Source organism: Mus caroli, unplaced genomic scaffold, assembly GCF_978045245.1.
Source record: "Mus caroli unplaced genomic scaffold, Mus_caroli_1 scaffold_17, whole genome shotgun sequence".
Taxonomy (NCBI): Eukaryota; Metazoa; Chordata; class Mammalia; order Rodentia; family Muridae; genus Mus; species Mus caroli.
This window is the reverse complement of record NW_028227272.1, coordinates 94,948,599-94,968,148: the sequence shown is the minus strand read 5'-3', so window position 1 is coordinate 94,968,148 and position 19,550 is coordinate 94,948,599. Positions and strand designations below refer to the sequence as shown.

At 46.1% G+C, this 19,550-nt stretch overlaps 1 protein-coding gene across 8 annotated transcripts in view; it reads left to right on the top strand.

The window, feature by feature from the left end:
• The window catches only part of Prdm15 (PR/SET domain 15), a 59,661-nt gene that overhangs the window by 7,843 nt on the left and 32,268 nt on the right, over window positions 1-19,550 (top strand). For 5 of the 8 annotated variants that reach the window (XM_029470243.2, XM_085832083.1, XM_085832078.1 and 2 more), the window contains exons 2-6: window positions 4,145-4,190; window positions 4,768-4,861; window positions 6,397-6,550; window positions 8,291-8,543; window positions 14,309-14,410. In XM_029470243.2, the coding sequence (XP_029326103.2) occupies window positions 4,145-4,190; window positions 4,768-4,861; window positions 6,397-6,550; window positions 8,291-8,543; window positions 14,309-14,410 (649 nt within the window). The remainder of the gene's footprint in view (window positions 1-4,144; window positions 4,191-4,767; window positions 4,862-6,396; window positions 6,551-8,290; window positions 8,544-14,308; window positions 14,411-19,550) is intronic. The other 3 variants (XM_085832082.1, XM_085832081.1, XM_085832080.1) reach the window with 1 other exon arrangement.

Below are 19,550 nucleotides of genomic sequence, written 5' to 3'. Positions count from 1 at the left end.
CTCCTTTTGTACAAAAATGGTATTTTATATAAGTCCTTCTTTGGGGGATTTCCTTCTTATTTCAGGGATATATATAATGAGATACTATCTCAAGCAGTTATCTTGATTTACATAGCAAGTTTCAGGGATACATAGTGAGACATATCTCACCAAAACAATACAAAAAAAAAAAAAAAACAAAACAAAACAAAAGGAGGGAGGAAATTTGGAAGAGGAGGAAGAAGAATTTGATGGAGAGGCAACCATAATATATGGAACCATCTTTGAAAAGACTTCAGCAGGAAGTGATGAAGCCTCACAGTAAGGCTAGGGTGGCAGGTTGTTGGCTGTGCTTCTCCCACAGAGCAGCCATCAGAACAGAATAGACAACTGAGATAGCCACGCAGACAGAGCCAATGGGCTTAATGGTGTATGTCAAAGCGGGGTCATCTGTATAGCCCCACCTGACCTAGGACATGTAATTCTCCTTGGAATGCTGAAATTACATGCTCACCATGTCCAGATTTGTGGGGTTTTTTGTTTGTTTGATTGATTGATTTTTATTTTTGTTTTGTTTTGAAGATGTGGGGTTACAGTTAATTTTTTTTGCATGTGGATGCCCAGTCATCTCAGCACCATTTATAGGAAAGAAGGTCTTCCCTTTTCCACTGGATCACTTCTATCATCATAGAAACTTGGCTGGGCATGTGTGGGTCAGTGCTTGTCTATTGATTTTCATGTTGTCCTTCTTCCCTGCCCAGACCTCCATCACTATAGCTTCATGTAAGCTTGGGGTGAGTAGACCAAATGTTCCCGCTCACATGCTTGTCTTAATTATTTGTTCTGTGGCTGCAATAAAATACCTCACAAAAGTAGCTTAAAGGAGAAAGGACATCATAGTGGAGAAAGCATGACAGCAAGAGCTTGAGGGAGATGGCTACATTGTATCCTCATTCCAGAAGCAGAGAGTGAAGAATGCTGGTTCTCAGCTTATTTTCTTATTTTATTCAGCTGAGGATCCCAGCCCATGGAATGGTGTCCCCACAGTTAAGGTAGGTTTTCCTCCCTAAGTTATCCCATACTGGATAACCACAGGCATGGCCAAAGGTTAACCTAATCTGGATAATCCCCTTACAGCCCACTAGGTAATTCTAGAACCTGTCACTTTGAGAATGAATATTACTATTACACGTGTCACCTGGGGTAGGTTGTGTGAATTGTGTCAGTGCTGGGGAAGGTATGCCTGGAGCCTACTGTCACCAACCAGTTAGATTCAAGAGGTCCTTGACAGACTCTCTGGAAACTGTCCTTTATAGTGGTGGCCCTCTGTCACTGTAGCCATGTTTAGTTGGTATGCCATAGCTGTGGGCTGCAGTTGAATCAGCTGGACAGTATAAAACAACCTGCTGGGTCCCAGCCAGCTGCTGGGCAAGTGTCTAAGCATCCAGGCAGGACATGTACTGCTGCTACTTCCTAGTCCATGGAACATACTCTGAAACACTGGAGACAGACTATTTTCTCTCAAAAATTTAGTACCCCCCCCCCCCCCGCTTGTATAAAATAGTATTTTCTATAATTCCTTCTTTGGGGATTTCCTTCTCATTTTTGGTTTTAAGACAAGCTATCCCTGAATAGCCCAGACTGGCCTTCCTTGAACTCACAGCCCTCCTACCTCAGCCTGCTTACTGTGGGGATCATAGGTGAGTGTTCTGTTAATGTGTGAGGGTCATTGAAATCAGGAAACTGGCCTTGGCTTTTACAAAGGAGCACTCATGACACATTAATGGATGAGAGCAAACCTGGAAAACTCACATCATTGCATGCGACCTCTACTTAGAAGGTCAGTAGAGGCTGTGCTATGGCGACCAGATACTTCTAGTAAAGAATGCTTGGACTCTGGTGCTAAGCACCATATCAGTGACCAGCTTCACAGCATTTAGTGTCCTCCCTTTCTTCTCACATCAGCATCGTATGGTTCCTGTCCTTGCACTGCTGCAAGGGGTGGGTCTGGGAGGCTGGGCTGCTGCCCTAGGGAGAAGCATCGTACCACACCTCTGTGCACAGATCCGGGCTCCAAAGCAAGCAGGACAGAGTAGAATCTTTTTCTCTTGCTCCACTCTGATTAGCTTTATTGGCGCTGTTCTGTGTCTTGCTGGGATCTAGCTGTAGCTAATGGTAGCTTCTTATTAGGTGTTCTGACTGCAGAGCCCTCTGACTTGAGTATAGCTGGTGGGTAGAGTTTGGGTTCCTGGTGTGGTACATAGACTCTTGGGCTCTTGTAACACATAAGTGTTACCCTTTCATTGCATTTATAAAAGGTAAAGTGATATCTTTTTGTTATAGTTATGTGTTTTACGGCTGATGGTACTAGTGGGTGACAGCAGAACCTTTAGGAGGAAGAACCCAGTGGGAGAAAGTCAGGTCATTTAGGAAATGCCCTGAAAGGGACATTTGCTTCTCAGCTGCTGTGCAGGGAGTGGCTTTGCTCACCCTACGTGCTTCCACTGTGATGATATGATGATATGCTGCCTCTGGCCAGCAGTGCCAACCACAGACTGAATCCCCTGAGGGTGAGCCAGTCTCTTCTTGCTTTCTTCTCTGTGACCAGCCACTGTCCTCATCCTGGATTGGAATCCACTTCACATAATACCAACCTGCCAGGAGTCCTGAGAGGCCAGGCAGAGGCATGGAACTGGGTTAGAGTTAGTAGGCCCTTACGCCAGCTTCTAGCTTAAATGCTAATTCCAGCAAAAGAAAATGTTGTGCTGAGTTTGGGGACTAATGTGCTTGTTGTTTCTAGCATTTTAAAGCAGTGTGGAAAACTAAACTTAGATCTCCCTGGATTCTGTATAGTACCTTTCTTCTCCTGACACATTAATGGATGTGTCAGCATCTATCCTGATGCTATTGGCCCTTCCCTTTTGTGATCAGTAATCGCTCGTTTAGCCCTAGTCTTGAGTTTTTGCTGGAGTTTATGCTACCTGTGTTCTAATCTTAAAGCTCCCAGGGTTGGGATGAGTTTAGAGGACAAATGAGAATAACATTCAGGAAGTGTGTATCAGCTTGCATCCTTTCCTGAGACAATAACTGGCAGCAGACACCAGAAAGGCAGAGTGATCGTGATCAGATGGCAAGAAGGATGTGGGGTCAGGAGGATTGTTGAGTGGGACACAATGGGTGTTCCTTCTCTCCATACTGACCCAAGTAGGTGTTTTTGTATGTACACTATAACTTAGGCATCTGATATCCCAGAATGAACAACACCTGCATTGCCCTGTCTGAAACACATTGGATAAAGGATTGGTCTGTGGTCTACTGTCTAATAGATGGCTTTTGAGGCAACCTTCAAAGGATACATGGAAAATAGAAATAGCTTGACAAAGGTCTATGTGGGAACAGGAGAACCCACAACGGTATCAGACACTACTTATTACCCGCTTGGGATGATAGGACATTGGCACAAGCTAGGTAATGAAGGACAGATTACAGTAGAAATGACTGCAAGGAATCCACAGACCACAGAGGGAGGGTAGAGAGGCAGTGGCAATAAGAAAAGTGGCTTTTAAAATAGTGTGTATGTTTTTTTAAATGGCAGCTGCTATAAAACAATGGAGATCTGAGTTCATGAAGGCCCCCTAGTTAGGAGGGCATTCAAATTCATTGCTTTTCCTAAGAAACGTGATTACAGTAGGTGAAAACATATTAAATTAAAAATAAGAATTTCAGTGTTTGTTCTCTTAAAAGCACTGTGTTACGTTCCTGTACAGGAACAAGGAGCCTTAAAAGACATTACGTCTAAAAGCTGTGTTGGGGAGCTGAAGACATGACTCAGTCAATTAAGTGCTTGCCAGGCAAGGGTGAGGACCTGAGTTCTATCCCCAGTACCCACATTTAAAAGGCTGTGCTTGTGGTATGTACTTGTAATCTCTACAATGGGGAGGTGGAGACAGGATCTCTGATGCTCCATGGCCAGCCAGCTTAGGCTAATTGGCAAACTCCAGGTCCCAGGGAAAGTCCCTGTCTTGGAAAACAGTGGATGGCTCCAGAAGATTGACACCTAAGGGTGACTTTGGCCTTCACACACATGTGCACACATAGGAAAACCCACACATAAACTATATTGTAAAAGTTCACTATTAACTGGGCTCTTTTTGTATCTTGACAGGTATCAGCAATGGCTGAAGATGGTAGTGAGGAGATCATGTTTATCTGTAAGTGACCCATAGACCTTTCTGGGATTGGTGTGATGTCATAGACCACAGATGAAATTGATACTTCTTGTCTATGCAAAGTTACATCCACATTTTGTTTGTATAGTATAGACATGCATCTCTTCTGAGTCTACAGTTTGATGATTTTACTTTGAGAGCCTGGGTGTTACCTGTCTGCTGCAGTGCTGTGGCCTCAGACAACTTCTCTTCAGGACTGTCATTAGGGGCACGTGACTGGGTGATCCTTAACTCAAAAAAAACTCACCCAGGGTTTAGAAAGAAAGAAGGTTATAAGATTTAGGGTAATAGGTTATTACTACCCTGAATCCTGGTCTTCCTAACCATGGAGATGATGTGTGAGTTTGAAAAAGGACTTTTGCTTGGCATTCTGTGCTTTCAGGAGCACTAAGAAGTGACTTGTGATATGCCTCTTCCAACTGCTGTAACACTAGTCTTTGTATCAGCACACATGTCTCAGGAACCCTTTTGCATTAGGGTCCCTTTTTCCATGTTTGTGGTCTTTGGGTTTCTCTTTCCCTGGGCATCATCCCTTCTGACACTCAGTGTCTGTTTGCAGGGTGTGAAGACTGCAGCCAGTACCATGACTCGGAGTGTCCTGAACTGGGACCTGTGGTCATGGTCAAGGACTCCTTTGTGCTGAGCAGGGCAAGGTGAGTGAGTACCAAAGCTACCACAACAGCCCTGTCTATGAAGAAACTGCCTGTGTGCTGTGGCCAGAGTACAGAGGCCTCATGTATTCAAAGATAGAAGGAGGCTTGAGAGACAAAGTGAGAGACTATGTGTGTGGGGATGGTACGTTCCTCAGGGAGCTGGGCACTTTCCCACTAGGGTGAGACCAAATAGTTTCAAAGCATGAGGGTGTGTTTCTTTGATATAGCCAGGGACCTCAGGATCTGGGCTGTGCCAGCCTGGATTTCATCAGTTTATATATTGAGCAAAAGGAACCCAAACTTGCCAGATGGTGGTGGTACACATCTTTAATCTAAATACTCACCAACCAGAAGCAGGTGGATCTCTTTGAGTTCGAGCTTAGCCTGGTCTATAGAGCAAGTTTTAGGATAACCAGGGCTACACAGAGAAACCCTGTCTCAATATATATCATCTGTGTTCTGCATCTGGGCCTCTGTGAACAGGGATGCACTGTAGATGGAACTGACTAGGGTAAAGGTTCTGGACAGGTGGTCCAGGGGACAGGTCAAACTGCTGTAACTACCAGGAAAAACAAAATCTTGCAGATGTACTGAGGCAGCTCAGTAGCCAGGCATTGCTCTCCAGGCCCATGTTTTCCTGTGAAGCCTGTGTCTTCAGAGATCTAGCGTAAGGGCCCATAGACTGCCATGTAGTAGCCACTTAGACTTAGAACAAATGTTCCATTTGAGTACCTCAGTAGCCTGAGACATAGAGAACCTAAGTTACCCCTATGAGGCTCTGATGGTACCTGATTCAGGCTGATGCTAAACTGATATGCTTGATATCTTATTGTTTCTAGAAATCTCCCAACTGGTGCCTACCCCTGTTTATTTATCTTTAGGTGTGATATATATTCTGAAATATCTTTGCCCAAAGTAGAGGGCTGATCAGCTCTTCTTTGGGGCTGAGATACCAACTGTCCATCTAAATCTAGCTGAAGACATTGGGTGCACAGCCTTGGTCATTGACTCTTTTTTTCTTAGCCCAGCCTCTGCTCATCCTTAATGCTGAAGGGCCAGCTCCATGGCCTCTTTTCCAGCATTTTCTTTGACCTTCTAGTCTGGCTAATAAAGCCATATCCTCAGTGGGTCGTATCCAGCTTTGGATATTAGACCTAGACCAGAGAGCCCCTTTGATGGTCTTCAGTGTGTACAAAACACTTCACCGTGCTCTGTGCCCTCTTTTTCTTCCTTTCTCCACATTCTCTACATAGTCTTGAAGGTCATAACTTTGTCAGATTCAGTTCTTGTACCTCAGCACCCACACTAGGAATGTGGGTTCAGCATTGTCTTATAGGGCTTTAAATGTGTCCCTTAGTCTATGAGCTCTGGGTCCTCACAAGCCTAGGCCAGTCATGTTCCCATGTGTGGGAGAGCTTAAATTCTGTTCCCTGACAAAGTACATATTGGAAGCATGGTGATCTGTGAGGGGGCTTATAGGCATTGCATTGCTCTTGTCAGTGGCAGGGCCTCTTTGAGACTCCTTCTGCTTCCAGGTCCTCCCTCCCCTCTAACCTGGAGATCCGGCGCCTGGATGACGGGGCTGAAGGCGTGTTTGCAGTGACCCAGCTAGTCAAGCGCACACAATTTGGTCCGTTTGAGTCCAGGAGAGTCGCCAAGTGGGAGAAAGAGTCTGCATTTCCTCTGAAGGTAAAAGCTACAAGGACAGGGGCTTTAGGGCCCCTTCAGAATCTGGGGCTGCATGACTTCTGGTGGGAGTGGGGTTAGGGCTGCTGAGTGGCATGGATCTGTAAGTGCTGGGCTATTCTTTCCTTCACTTCAGCATGCTTTACATTACAGAGTGTGAGGGTTAAGGCAGTACCTACTAACGTGTAGGTCTTTAGGGAGTACATTTAAGGACAGTCAGGAGTGACCCCATGCTGATGTAACTCCTCTCCTCCCCCAGCAGGTGCTGTGGCTGCAGCACAGCGATGGTCTCTGTAGCTTCCTGCACCGGTGTGGCAATCTCACTCACATGTGTGAGTTGCACGAAGCTCTCAGAGACCGAGTGACAGCATGGGGCTTGGCGCCTGCACAGAGCACATCTGGCTGAGGGAGAACGGGTATTTCCAACTTAGATATAACACCAAGAAAACCAAAGTGGATGTCAGTAACAAGAATGGCTGAGGATCTAAAGTGAACCCCAGGAAGCCTTCTGAGGCTGAGGAGGCTTAGACACGGGGCAAGCCTTCAAAAATAGTTGGGACATAAACAGATGAAGCTGAGTTGTCCCTCGGCAGCCCTGGGAACAGTGTGCTTCAGTCTGAGACCTGGAAGAGGCAGCCACCGTTCTTAGGTGTTAGCGCCTCAAGAGGTTGGCATTCTTTGGATATTTGAACTTATGGGACAGATTTTAGCCAACAAAGAAAGACAGATGCCTGATGATAGACGTTTACAGGAGGAAAAGTGTGAGGAAAGCAGGAAGAAAGGGTCTGTGGTAAGGAATAATATGAAAAGCCTAAATCTGAGGCCAGAAAGGCAGGTGGCTTACTGTCTGCTCTCTGCAGGTTATGGGTTTACCAGGTTATGGATAAACACTAATGCCTGCACATGGCTAGAGAAAGCCCTTTGTGCCTGTTTGACTTCCTTCCACCTCCTCAATTCTAAAAGTTGTTTTCAGGTATTAACTTGTTCTCAGCTCTGAGTACCAGTATGTCTCAAGGGAAGCCCTGTATTCCTTAGAGGAGGGTGGAAGTGTGCTTTCTACACCCACTAGGGGTCACTGGGCACCTGGTGGCCTCCCAGTTTGTTACTGCTCCTCTCAGGAATAAGGATCTTCAGGAGAGGCTTGGCAGTAGGGCAGGGTCATCATTCCACAGATAGAGGACAGAGCCTATGCCTATGCTAACTCAAACCTAAAGATACTAAAGGCTCTCCCTGCCCTGCCCTCAATTAACCCTGAAGCTTTAGTGATGCTCTGCAGACTCAGAGCAGCTCACCTAGACTGAAGGATTCTTCTGATTATCATGCTTGGGGCAGAACCAGGAGAAGTATCTCAGTATTTGGGTACCCACCTGAGCCATGGGGAGAACTCAGGTGTCCTATTCCAAGTAAAGCTGAGAAGAGCGCTCAGGATCTCCATGATGTCTAGAGAGGAGAGCCCAAGATTCCCTTGATACCTGCACAGGAGGAGAGCTCAGGTGTCTTACTCCCCACCTGGCTCACAAATAGTCCTCATATATGCCAATGATGAGGGACCTGTTACATGTCTTCAACTTCCTCTTTCTTGTGACCAGCCTGACCCATCTAAGACACAGAGTCTTTCTCTGACCCCCCTGGCCATGGTAATCAGCTTGTCAACAGGTCTTATCAGAAGCAGTGTGGTCGCCCTCGTGGTCCCACGCCACACTGATAGACTGGTGGGTAACCAGCCTGTGGCCCTCCCCTCAGGTATTTCAGAAGGACGGGCATCCTGTGTGCTTCGACACTTCCAATGAGGATGACTGCAACTGGATGATGCTAGTGCGACCAGCACTGGAGCCTGGGCACCAGAATCTGACAGCCTACCAACATGGCAGTGACGTGTATTTCACCACCTCAAAGGACATTCCTGCAGGCACTGAACTGCGTGTGTGGTATGCTGCCTTTTATGCCAAGAAGATGGACAAGCCCATGCTAAAGCAGGCCTGCTCCAGTGTTCAGGGTAAATCCTGTTTTCTCTCTAGGGCTGAGCCTCTTGCCAGAGATGCCAATGAAGTTGCTGGGTCAACAGCTGGGACAGGGAAGGTGGGGGTGGATCCAGTGCAATGATTGTCACCATACCTGGGCATATGGAGTGACAGACAGTGCTCACCAGATCTTTGGGACCCTTGCTGGTGAGAGATGGTACCTGTCTCTCTGCCTTTAGGTGATTCGAGGCACTTGGGTATAATATAGGCTAACGTGCTCTAGTCTCAGGGTTTCCACTGTAGCCCATCCCTTGATCCTGTGAGGAAGCGGTTCATTTCTGTGAGTACAAAGGCTCAGGGACAAGCCAAACAAGCCAAATCATGGTGTGAAAGATGAGGCTCAGGACAGGCTGAGTGACAGTGTAGAACAGTGGTTCTTAACCTTCCTAATGCTGCGACCCTTTAATACAGTTCCTCATGTTGTGGTGACCCCCAACCATAAATTATTTTGTTGCTACTCCATATCTGTAATTTTGCTACTGCTATGAATCATAATGTAAACACCTCTGTTTTCTGATAGTCTTAGGTGACCCTCTGAAAGGGTCGTTGGACCCTCAAAGGGGGTTGTGACCCACCGGTTGAGAGCCACTGGTGTAGCAGATGAGGGAGCCAGGGGCAGGCCAGGTGACATTGTAGAATGTGAGCTGAGGGAACAGGCTACACCACAGTGCAGAAGGTGAGAAACCAGACTGGTTAGTGTGCCAGTTCTGCTACTGTGCCCCTTTTCAAGTCTGGTTCATGAGCTTGTATGTATGTGTGTGCCCATGCAAAAGTGTGGTATGTCTGGACAAATACCTTGATGAGTGCCATGTGGTTGTTATAACCTGCAGAATACATGATATTAACAGCTGTGCAGATACCTTCATGTGTGAACAGATGTGTGTGCAGATGTATTGATGTATGCATATGTCAGGACCTGTGCAGATATACAGTGTGCACATTTTGTGTGAGTATAGATGTATAGATTTGTAGATGTGTTGTAGAGTGTATGGATCCATGGGAGTTAGATGTGTGTATGTATGTATGTACGTATGTACAGGGATGCAGGAGTATGCCTGTTTGTACAATGCACAGGTGAATATATGTTAGTATGTATGGATCCATAGGAATACACATGTGTTAGTGTATGTACCATCCATCATGTAGGCATGTACATGTATATACAGATGCACAGGTATGTAGCTATGTTGATGTGTGTATGTTTATAGGTATGTGCCTATGTGTGCTCAGATGTACACATATGTGCATACACTTGTATGTATGTACAAGTATATAGGATTGTGCACCTGTATACCCATGCAGAAATGTGTGTTCGTGTGTATCCTGATGCAGATGCACACAGGAATGTACTTTTATGTGGAGGAATTATTTGAGCGAGTCATCAAGGTCAGGATCTTTCTGGAGAAGTGGGTCACGGTAGTGTAGTAGATTCAACTTAGGTTTATTTCCGACTGGCTTACAAATAATTGAGACTTAGACTATGATTATTTTATTTGGTTTTGACAATTACTGGGGGTCACCCCTAAGCTACTTTTCTAACTGCTGGCCTGGCTACCCCCCCAGCGGTGTACCCCGAATACTTGCTGTTTCTCCTGGCCACGTGCTCATGGTACCTTTCCTGTTGTGGTGCCTTTTCTTCTCTCCTCATTCTCTGCTTCCTCATCCTTTTGCCCAGCTCAATCAACCAGGTAACTCAAAAATCCTCCGGCCTCTAATCCCTCCAGTAATTGGTGGTTGTCATTTTTATTTAACCAATAGTTTTAAATTAAGGAATAAAGCTTGCAGGACAAAAGCTGGTAAATGTGAGAATTCACTCGTAGGCCTATACCTTCTGGTACAGAATTCAGCATTATAGAACCTAGCAACAGACCAAACCTCAACACTGTAGCTGCAGTACTTACCATGTTGTACCTTGGTCCTGGGCATCTTCCAGGGCAGCAGCCTTGCTTATTGTTGTCATGAAGAGTGTCATCATTAAAGTGGGACAGTAGCGACTTAGGAAAATGGTTTCTTTCTATGCCAAGCATCATGTGATGCAAAGGCCTTAGGCAGTAGTTCTTAACATTCTGCAAAGATCTCACTGGTGTAGGTTCCTAACACAGAGGGCTCTGGCCTGTCCTATGTTTCTAGTCAGTTGAAACTTTGAGGAGTGGAAGAGACTGGTCCATGTCCTGGGGCCAGCCTCATAAAGCAGCACAAAACAGGGAGCCAGCAGGCACAGATAGGGCTTCTCCAAGCTCTAGACTCTGGAAACAGTTCGCTAAGTCTTGGGGCCAGTGGCAGGCAAGCAGGTACTTATAAGTGGTGCAGGTCATTGGCTGTTGTCGATCAGGTGGAGTCTGTCTTTCTACCTCTGCGGCACCTGCCTAGCCTTCTCAGGCTGGATGCTGCTGGCGCATGTTCCTCACCGGCCGTTTAAGTGGCAGTTTTCACACCTTGCCATCTACCTCCCTGGCCAACCATCTGCCCTTTCCCTAAGTCCCTCCATGGTATACCCACAAAGCTTGGTCTATGAACTGGATACACCCCCCCCCCCCAGCATAAGCCAGGCATTGCTGCCCTCCTTGCCCACATCACAAAAGCCCACAGAGAGCAAGGCATATGAAGAGAAAAGAGAGGCATGCAAACATCAGTACCAACCAATTCTAGTTCGCTGGGTGGGCCCAAGAGGGATGGACTTTGCGTTTTGCTTAGCCCTGGGCCTTGTGTGTGCACCAGAGAGTGTGCCACCCCAGGGCGGAGTGGACAAGTCTTGTGGACATCACTTTGTCCTTACCCTAGTGGGTGGGACCCCAGGAGCTATACTGTGGCACCCAGACTTTAAGATGAGCATGGGCCAGAAAGGCTCATTCTCCTCCTGTCCTTTTCACATTTCCTTTCGGTGGGCATCTTTATTATACAAGTCAGTTTGTAAATGTCTAGAATCAGGTCCTAAGTATGATGGTCTCCGACTTGCAGTGGTTCCATGTAATGTTTTTTGGTTTGGGGGTTTGTTTTGTTTTATGATAGCATGAGTGGTAAGCATTTGGTAGGAAATCTTTACTGTAAGCTTTGGTCTTCCCTCAGTCTGTGGTGGGATTCTCTTGAGGCTGAGCCACTGCAGCTCTCAGTGACCACATGACCACTAGGAAAACAGCCCATATTACTCACTGTCACAGCTGAAGTGCAGCTTGGTATTTTCACTTAACAGGGGCTTTACCAGGCAGCATTGTTGAGTTGAGAACATCTGTTTAAAAAAAAACAAAAAATAAAACCAAATTTCATCCCGCCATAGCTGTGATGTTCAACAGAAATAAAAAGTGAAAAATAAATGGACTGGGATTCTTTGTCCTGGTTGTGGACTGTGTTCTGGGTATGTGTTTCTCTGAGCTCACATTGAGAGTGGCTTGGTTTCCTCCCAAGGGCCTGAACGTGTGAGTGGAGTGGGGAACATGGACTCAGAATCACCCTTTTAATGAGAAAGTCAGAAAGTAACATCTTCTAGTCGCTGGGAAGCCATGTCACACCCACAGTCTGGCCACCCTGACTCTCTCTGCTTCTGGCTTTGGTTCTAGTGTTTTCTGGTTTTCAAACCAGCTACAGTGCATTCAATTGAGCTTATTATGTCTCGGAGCTTTCAACAGGTGTCTGCAGGCGTGTGTCTCTTACCACAGACTCCTGTGGGGCAGCCCACCCTCCCTTCCCTCCTGATTTTATCCCTGGTGACCCTCTGTCCTAAGATGAACTGCTGTGTGTCATGCTGGACTTTTTACCGTTGGTATGTGCCTACCCTCCTGTTACTTAGTTTGACCTATGCTCACACCTAAAGCCCTGCATCTTCTGCTGTCAAGGCTGCTGTGGACTTTGGCTGTATCATGTTGTTTGACTGAGACATTTTCCTATGTTCAGAAATGTCAGTTGGCATCTGCTGACTATTGACTATTATTTCTTTCATTAAATTCTTACCTTGTAAAGTTAGCTTTTGCAAATCTTGTGTGAGATTTGAGAAGTCTTCACTCAGTGCCATAGTAGCAGATGTCCACAAATTCTCATGTGATATTTATAGGAGATGGCAGGTCACTTAGATGAAAGGAATCCCAACCCATTGACCCAAGGGCTCCTTTTAAAAACTATTTGTGTGTGTGTGTCTGTCTGTGCGTGTGTCTGTGTGTGTGTGTGTCTGTGTGTATGTGTGTGTATGAGTGTGTGTGTGTGTGTGTGTGTATGCATATGCCATGACACACATGGGGAGGCCAGAAGTTAACTTGCAGGGTTTGGTTCTCTTCATCATGTGAGTCCCATTGAACTCAGCTGTTTGAAGTTGTTGGCAAGTGCCTTTTCTTGCTGAGCCCTTGCTGAACCCCAAGGGCTCCTTTTTTTAATCCCTTCTCAGGAACCCTCTGTATGTTTGAGAACATGAATGGAAGTTGGAATTTGGGCTCTTATTTCTGTTTATTTTCAATTTCCTGGTAATCCTTAACCGGCAGATTTCTAGAAACGGACAAAGAAGAGTTCAGACACTGGTGGGACATTCAGGTTTCAGTTCCCACCTGCCACCATTTTTGTTACCCTTTCCACCTTTGATTTCTGTTTGACAGTTTCCACACTGCCTGTGTTTTCCTCTTGCAGTAGTGGTGCGCATCCTTGTTTCTGTTTGTTGTGTTCTCAGCACTGCTCTGGAATTCGAGGAGTTGGGATGGGTTCTTTCCTGGCACATTGTGGGTATATAGCTGCAGATCTGGGGGACTGTTGAGACTCAAGAGCTTCTTCCAAGTGACCTCTGGAGTATTAATATTAAGCTTCGTGGTGATGGGTCTGGATGTGGCATGCAGGAATGGCAGCTTTGGGCTGGCCCCACAGAAAAACTCACGAGACCAGATCCTGAGGCATGCCCAGTGTAGGTCCCAGGAGAGCACCTGTGATGTCTTAAAAAAGAGCCCGCAGTTCCCATCTGCATAGCTAGGGTCAGTTTGTGTACCTGAGCCTCTCTCCTTGTCCCTCTTCTTTGGGTTCCTATGTGTCATCATTGGAGGGCTAGAGGCACCTTGCCCTAGTTGAGGATTTTAAAAAATTGAACAGTTAAAGCTCACTCCTGCTTAGGCGCCAGGCCTCATGGCCAGACAACAGTTACAAAGCACAACACTTACACAGAAAACTCTGTGGGATATGTTGTACCAGGATCACAGCCATTCCAGGTTCAGGAGCACTGTGAGATGGCTGTTGTTGGTCTACCATACCCTGTTATATGAGCCACTGAAAATTTAAATGAGGGATGTGTGTGTGTGTGTGTGTGTGTTTGCTATAGGTAGCATAAAGGTAAAGCATTGTACCTCATACCCCACTTTAAAAAAACTTTTTTGAGACAGGACTTCACTGAGTTCCAGGCTGTCTTTGAACTTGTTCTGTGACCATGGTGAGCCTTAGATTTCCATTCTTCTTGTCCAGCTGACTAAGTAGTTGGTATTACAAGTCTGCACAACCAGGCCCAGCTCAAGTGTAGGTCCTGGAAGGGCTGGTGACTAGGTGGGACCACATTTCTGCATCTGGTAACAAGACTCATCTTGTGGTAGTAGCAGGGATACCATATCTGCTCAGTTTCTTCATCTGTGAAATGGGGATGAACTTGATCATTGTGCGTGAGACTGAGGGTAGTGCCTAGAATACAGTTGCTCATGAGTCTGTGGGCATCTCCATCCTTCTCAAATCACTTAGGGGGCAGGATATTCTCTGCTCTAGTGGCTAACCTTTCTGTGTCTTGCAGCTGCAGGCACCCCTGAGCCCAGTGTCTCTGTGGAACCTGAGCGTGGCCAATGGGTGTGTAAGGTGTGCTCCAACACCTTCCTGGAGCTTCAGCTCCTGAACGGTAAGGTAAAGGTGGCAAATGGGTTTTTTCCAAGGAGTGCAGACTATTGTGCTGAGCTTTTTCATGCATGTTGGCCCATGCCCGTGGTTGTCAGTCTGTGCTAGTCTTTGTATTGTCTGTACCATGGCCCACAGTGAGCTGCTGCTCAGACCTCCTCTGTGCAACCATATGACCTGGGCATGTGGGCTGTTCACTCCAGCCTCACTCTGTTTATCTAGAAAATGGCCATCATGGCTGTATAGACTGTTGTGAGACTCACTGAGTCATGCCGTTACCTCCCCTTCTGTCCTGCTGACCAGGCTCTGGATATGGTGGACATAAGCAAGGACAAGAATCCTTCACTTGCCTCTTAAGGTCCTGCCTAGTATCTTATCTAACAGTCTCCCTCTGTTTGTCTTCAGGGCATCCTGTTACTTCTGCCTTCCTTACTAATTGAAGGTGGCCAGAGAAAACTTGACCCCATCCTTTATTACACAGTATCCTGGGAACCTCTCTGCTGGGCAATAGAGAAAGATGGCAGTCACATAAGCCACAAAGAAGCTAGGTGTGAAAGCTATGACCTTTATTACATATTGAACATGCTTGATGGCCAAACTCCACAGGGGCCACTGGTTTGCAACTCCAAGGATGTGACAGAGACAGCTGGGTTCTGCTCTTGTAGTCTGAGCAAGTCAGTGATTGGAATACTCTGGGACCTATAAGAAGGTTCTTTCTAGACAGATTTTAGTAACAGAAATGCTAATGAGGACATTTCTGGGAGAAACCTTGGTCACTAGGCAGGGCTCATTCATCTTCTAAGGATTGTGGGTATCTGTTCTTGTGTTCCTGGATCATCCTACTTCCTAATCCTAACCCTAACCCTGTCCTTAACACTGTTTTTCTTTTGCTTGGGGGAATCACATCTGTCCATCATAGATGAGAAAATGAACAGCTGCCAGTTTCTTCCTCCTCTTCCTCCTCCTCCTCCTCTTCTTTTTAAAGTTTTATATGTGAGTGTTTTGCATGCATGCATGTCTGTGTACATGTGTGCAGTGTCCATACAGGCCAGAAGAGGGAATTAGATCCCCTGTAACTGGAGTTACAGAGGGTTGTAAGCTATCATGTGGGTACTGAGATATGAACCTTGGACTTTGGAAGCTCAGCAAGACCTCTTAGCCACCTCCAACCCCATCTGCTGTTGCCTCTAGGTTTCTTAAGAGTGCTGAGCTTGTGAAAGAACATATTCCCTAGGTGAGAGCAAGGTCCATCTGTGGAAATCACAGGGTACAGGGACATCACACAAGATTTGGTCACTCAGCCCTGGTCAAGAAAGGCTGTTTGATCTGTTGGGTAATTTTCCTTGGTGACTAGTTTTACTTAAGGAAAAAAACCTTCCTTCACTTTGGTAGTAGAGCTAGACAGTGTTCCTAGATGCCAGCTCAGCTGAGACCTCTTACCATGTACCTACAGTGACTCAGTGCATCTCACAACAGTCTATACAGCCATAGTGGTCATTTTCTGGATAAACAGACTGAGGCTTGAGCGAATAGCCCACATGCCCAGGCTATATGGTTACACATGCTGGAGCCACATTCAAGGCAGGCGTTGCTGCTCAACCTTTGCTACCAGGGGGTCATGGGGCTCTTCTTTCTCCTGCAACCCTTGCCTGGGTGTCTGGTGGGTAACCTGATAGTTGAGGACCTGGGTGCAGAGCTGATCAGAAGAAGAATACAGAGCTTAGTCTCCGGGAAACTAGGCTGCAGGACAGAGAGACCTTTTGTTACCTTCAGGCTGGCTTTGAAGACATCCCAGAGCCAAATGGCATGGCTATAGTACACAAGTCTATGGAGTATAGGCTTCATTAGGTCATACTTTGTCAAGTAGGAGAAGTGAATCCATGACCCCCTCATCTTAGCCATGATCACACTGGGCCTGAAGCTGCCTTCTGCAGAACCTTGTCTGAGAGGCTTACCTCATGTGGGAAGGTGTTGTTTTGTTGGTTAGGCTCCAACCTATGGTGTCTGCCTTCTCTGTGGTCAGCTAACTTCAAAACCAGATGAGTCTTTTGAACTTGAACATATTTCATGCATTTATTCATGATTATACATGACTGAACGAGTGAGGGTCAGCATGTGTCTTTTAAAGTCAGACCCACTATGCATAGTACCAGGAGACCAACTGAGATTGCTGGACAACATGGGAAGCACAGGCTGTTGTTCTTGACCTTTCACCTGATGCTGTCATTTCCTGGGTCCCCTTGGGGAACCCTACTCCCATCTCAGGAGGCCACTTAGGATGTCTGATTAAACATGAGGCAATAGTGAATGTACTGGCCTTGGTGCCCTCCTGGAATTCTACTCCACTTCGTTGAATGCAAGGACAAAGAAAGAAGTAAAGAGCATTGAGCAAAGTCGAAAAGATGTCAGGATGTGCTTGCAGCAGCATTAACCAAGCAAGCATGCCAGAGAAGCCAAAGCCAGCAGTGGGACACCCAAGAAACAGGTCTGCTCCTACAGAGCTTGGGGGAGTGTCAGGAGTCTGGGAAGAGAGGACTGTCAGCCTGCTTAGAGCCCTGGCCTCCTGATCTGTCCCAACCCTGCCATGGCCCTACCCATCTGCACTTCTGCTTCCATCAGCACCCTTGGGAGACACTTGAGACTGGGAACCCTAAGGTACTGAGGACAGGGACTCACAAAGTCAGATGTTGGAATTTGAGCAGTTTCAGACATCTTCATTTCTTCCTCTTCGAGTGGTAGAGCTGGCTCAGGCCCCAGACAGGGAGGAAGAATTTTTCTGTAGAAACCAACAGGTGAAAGACCCACAAGTGAGACTGTTCAACCTCTGACCATCTTCAAGAATAAGACTCTAGGTGCTGGGAGAAAGCTGAACATGAACAAGAGACCAAACAACTTCTCTGAAGAATCTGAAAATCCTTCCTCCATCCCCCCACCCCACCCCCAAAGAAAACCCAAAAATCCTCCATGCTGAAGTTCTCCCTGAGGTGAGAGATGGCAGCATAGCACTGCATCCTTCAGATAAGAGCAGGCCACTCTCTTGAAGATTGAAGAAATCAGAGGATGGTAGATGACTGAAAATGAGAGCTGTGGTAGTAGTCATAAAATTTATGTGAAAGTGTCCAAAAACCCTGGGAAAGTTTTCCATAAGGAAGAAAGTGGAAAATACAAACACGATAGAGACTGGAGGATGGTCTGAGACTACAGGTAGACAGGAGTGTTCTGTGGGGGAAAGGGAGAGGCAATAAGAATCAATCGGTGGACTGGGGATGTAGCTCAGTTGATGGAATGATTGCCTAGCATCATAAGCCCTGAGGTCAAGCCCCAGCACCCCCAAAACTAGACATGGTAACATACGCCTGTAATCCAGATCTTCAAGAGGCAGGAGGCTCATCAGGAGTTTAAAGTTATCCTCAACTACATAGTAAGTTTGAATACACCCTGAGATACACATCCTGTTTCAGACCCTAAAGGATGCAGATTTATAACCTAGAAGAGCCCAACAGGCCAGCAATGTGATGAATGACAAAATCCCATCTGTGCTATCATGGGACTTAATCATAGGATTTAGAGAGAACCAGTTAGAGGGTAAGCTATTAGAAACAGGAGCACTGTTAGGATAGGAAGACAGACTTAGCTGTTAGAGTCTTCACTGTCAGAAACCTAGTGAAGATATTCAACAAACCCAGAAATTTCCAAGCTGTGCCAAAAAAAATCTCATGAGGAGAACCTGGAGTATGCAGATTGTCACCGGCAGACCACTTAATGAAGACAAGAGGCTGTCACCCACACTAACACCGGATTCCAGCGCCCAAATGTGTACTTTTCAGATTCTAGCACCTCTGTTGAGTTTTATAGTACTACCTTGTCCAAAGAAGTATGCATGTCCTCTACATATACGGGAAGGAAGAGAGTCCTTTGCAGGGAATGGGAAAAGGATATGCAGGTCACTAGCCCAATTTAGAGAGAGCAGAGAGGGCTCTGGGAAGAACAGGTGCTGTAGAAAAAGGGGAAAGGGGAGGGGCCATGGGAGAGAGGGACAGGGAGGAGAGGGGTGCAATCCGGATGTAAAGTGAATAATGAGAATAAAAGAAAAGAGAGAAATCTAGGAGGTAGCTGTGTTTGACTGTAAGAGAGGAGAGAAGCGGGGGGTGTACAGACTAGCAGCAGACATAAGACAGTGAATGACTGATGGGAGATAAGGCAGTAAGCAGCTCCAGGGGAAAAGAGTGCTAGGTATAACTGCTTTGTGGCACCACTGTTAATACATCTTTATGGCCATGGTCTTGTAAACACCAGTTGGCTCACACCAAAAGTGTAATCTGAGTGTGTTGGTGTGATTGGGAGGAGTCTGAGGTCTAAGAAGGAAACAGCAAGTGTAGGAAAGTGGAATCCCCATATTTTACATCATCAGTAAACGCTGTAATATATATGGTCAGGCCTCCTTATCTGTGTCATTCTCATGCCAGCGCTCAAACAGCTGCACACCAAAACGCTGCTCAGAAAGCATGCGTCCACTGAATATGTACAGGATTCCTTTTCTTGTCATTATTCCCTGAATGTAGAACAATAACCATGCACAGAGTATTTTTACTGCATTTTGGTATTTTGAATGTTAATGTATATGACATGTGTTGGTTTTTGCAAATACTGTACCATTTTAGGTAAGGGACTGGGGTGTCTGTGAGTTTTTAGCCTCAGGTTCCTAGAACTACTCTCTGTAGGTGTGGATGGGTGACTTGAAAATGCAAGTCATTGAATGGGCAGAGTGAGGTAGGAGACTGATGGGTTTTGTTATGAACCAATTACACAGTTATTTGCACCCTTCTTGTTGAGCTTTCTGCCAATATTGAGAGCCTTTTCAAAGAAACAGTTTTGAGCTTCCCTTACTTCTTACTGTATCTTCATTTTTAAAAATTAACTTCTGATGATTTATCTTGTTGTTGTTGTTTTTGTGTTTTTGAGACAGGGTTTTATGTAGTCCAGGCTGGCTCTACACTTGGTCTGTAGCTCAGGACAACCTTGACTTCTGCTTCACTTCCAACAGACATGCGCCATCATGCCTGCCTCCTTTTTATCCTCCTTTACTTTTGTTTTTGTTTTGTTCTTTTCTCTGTTTTAAATTGAATGCTTCACTCAGTCATTTT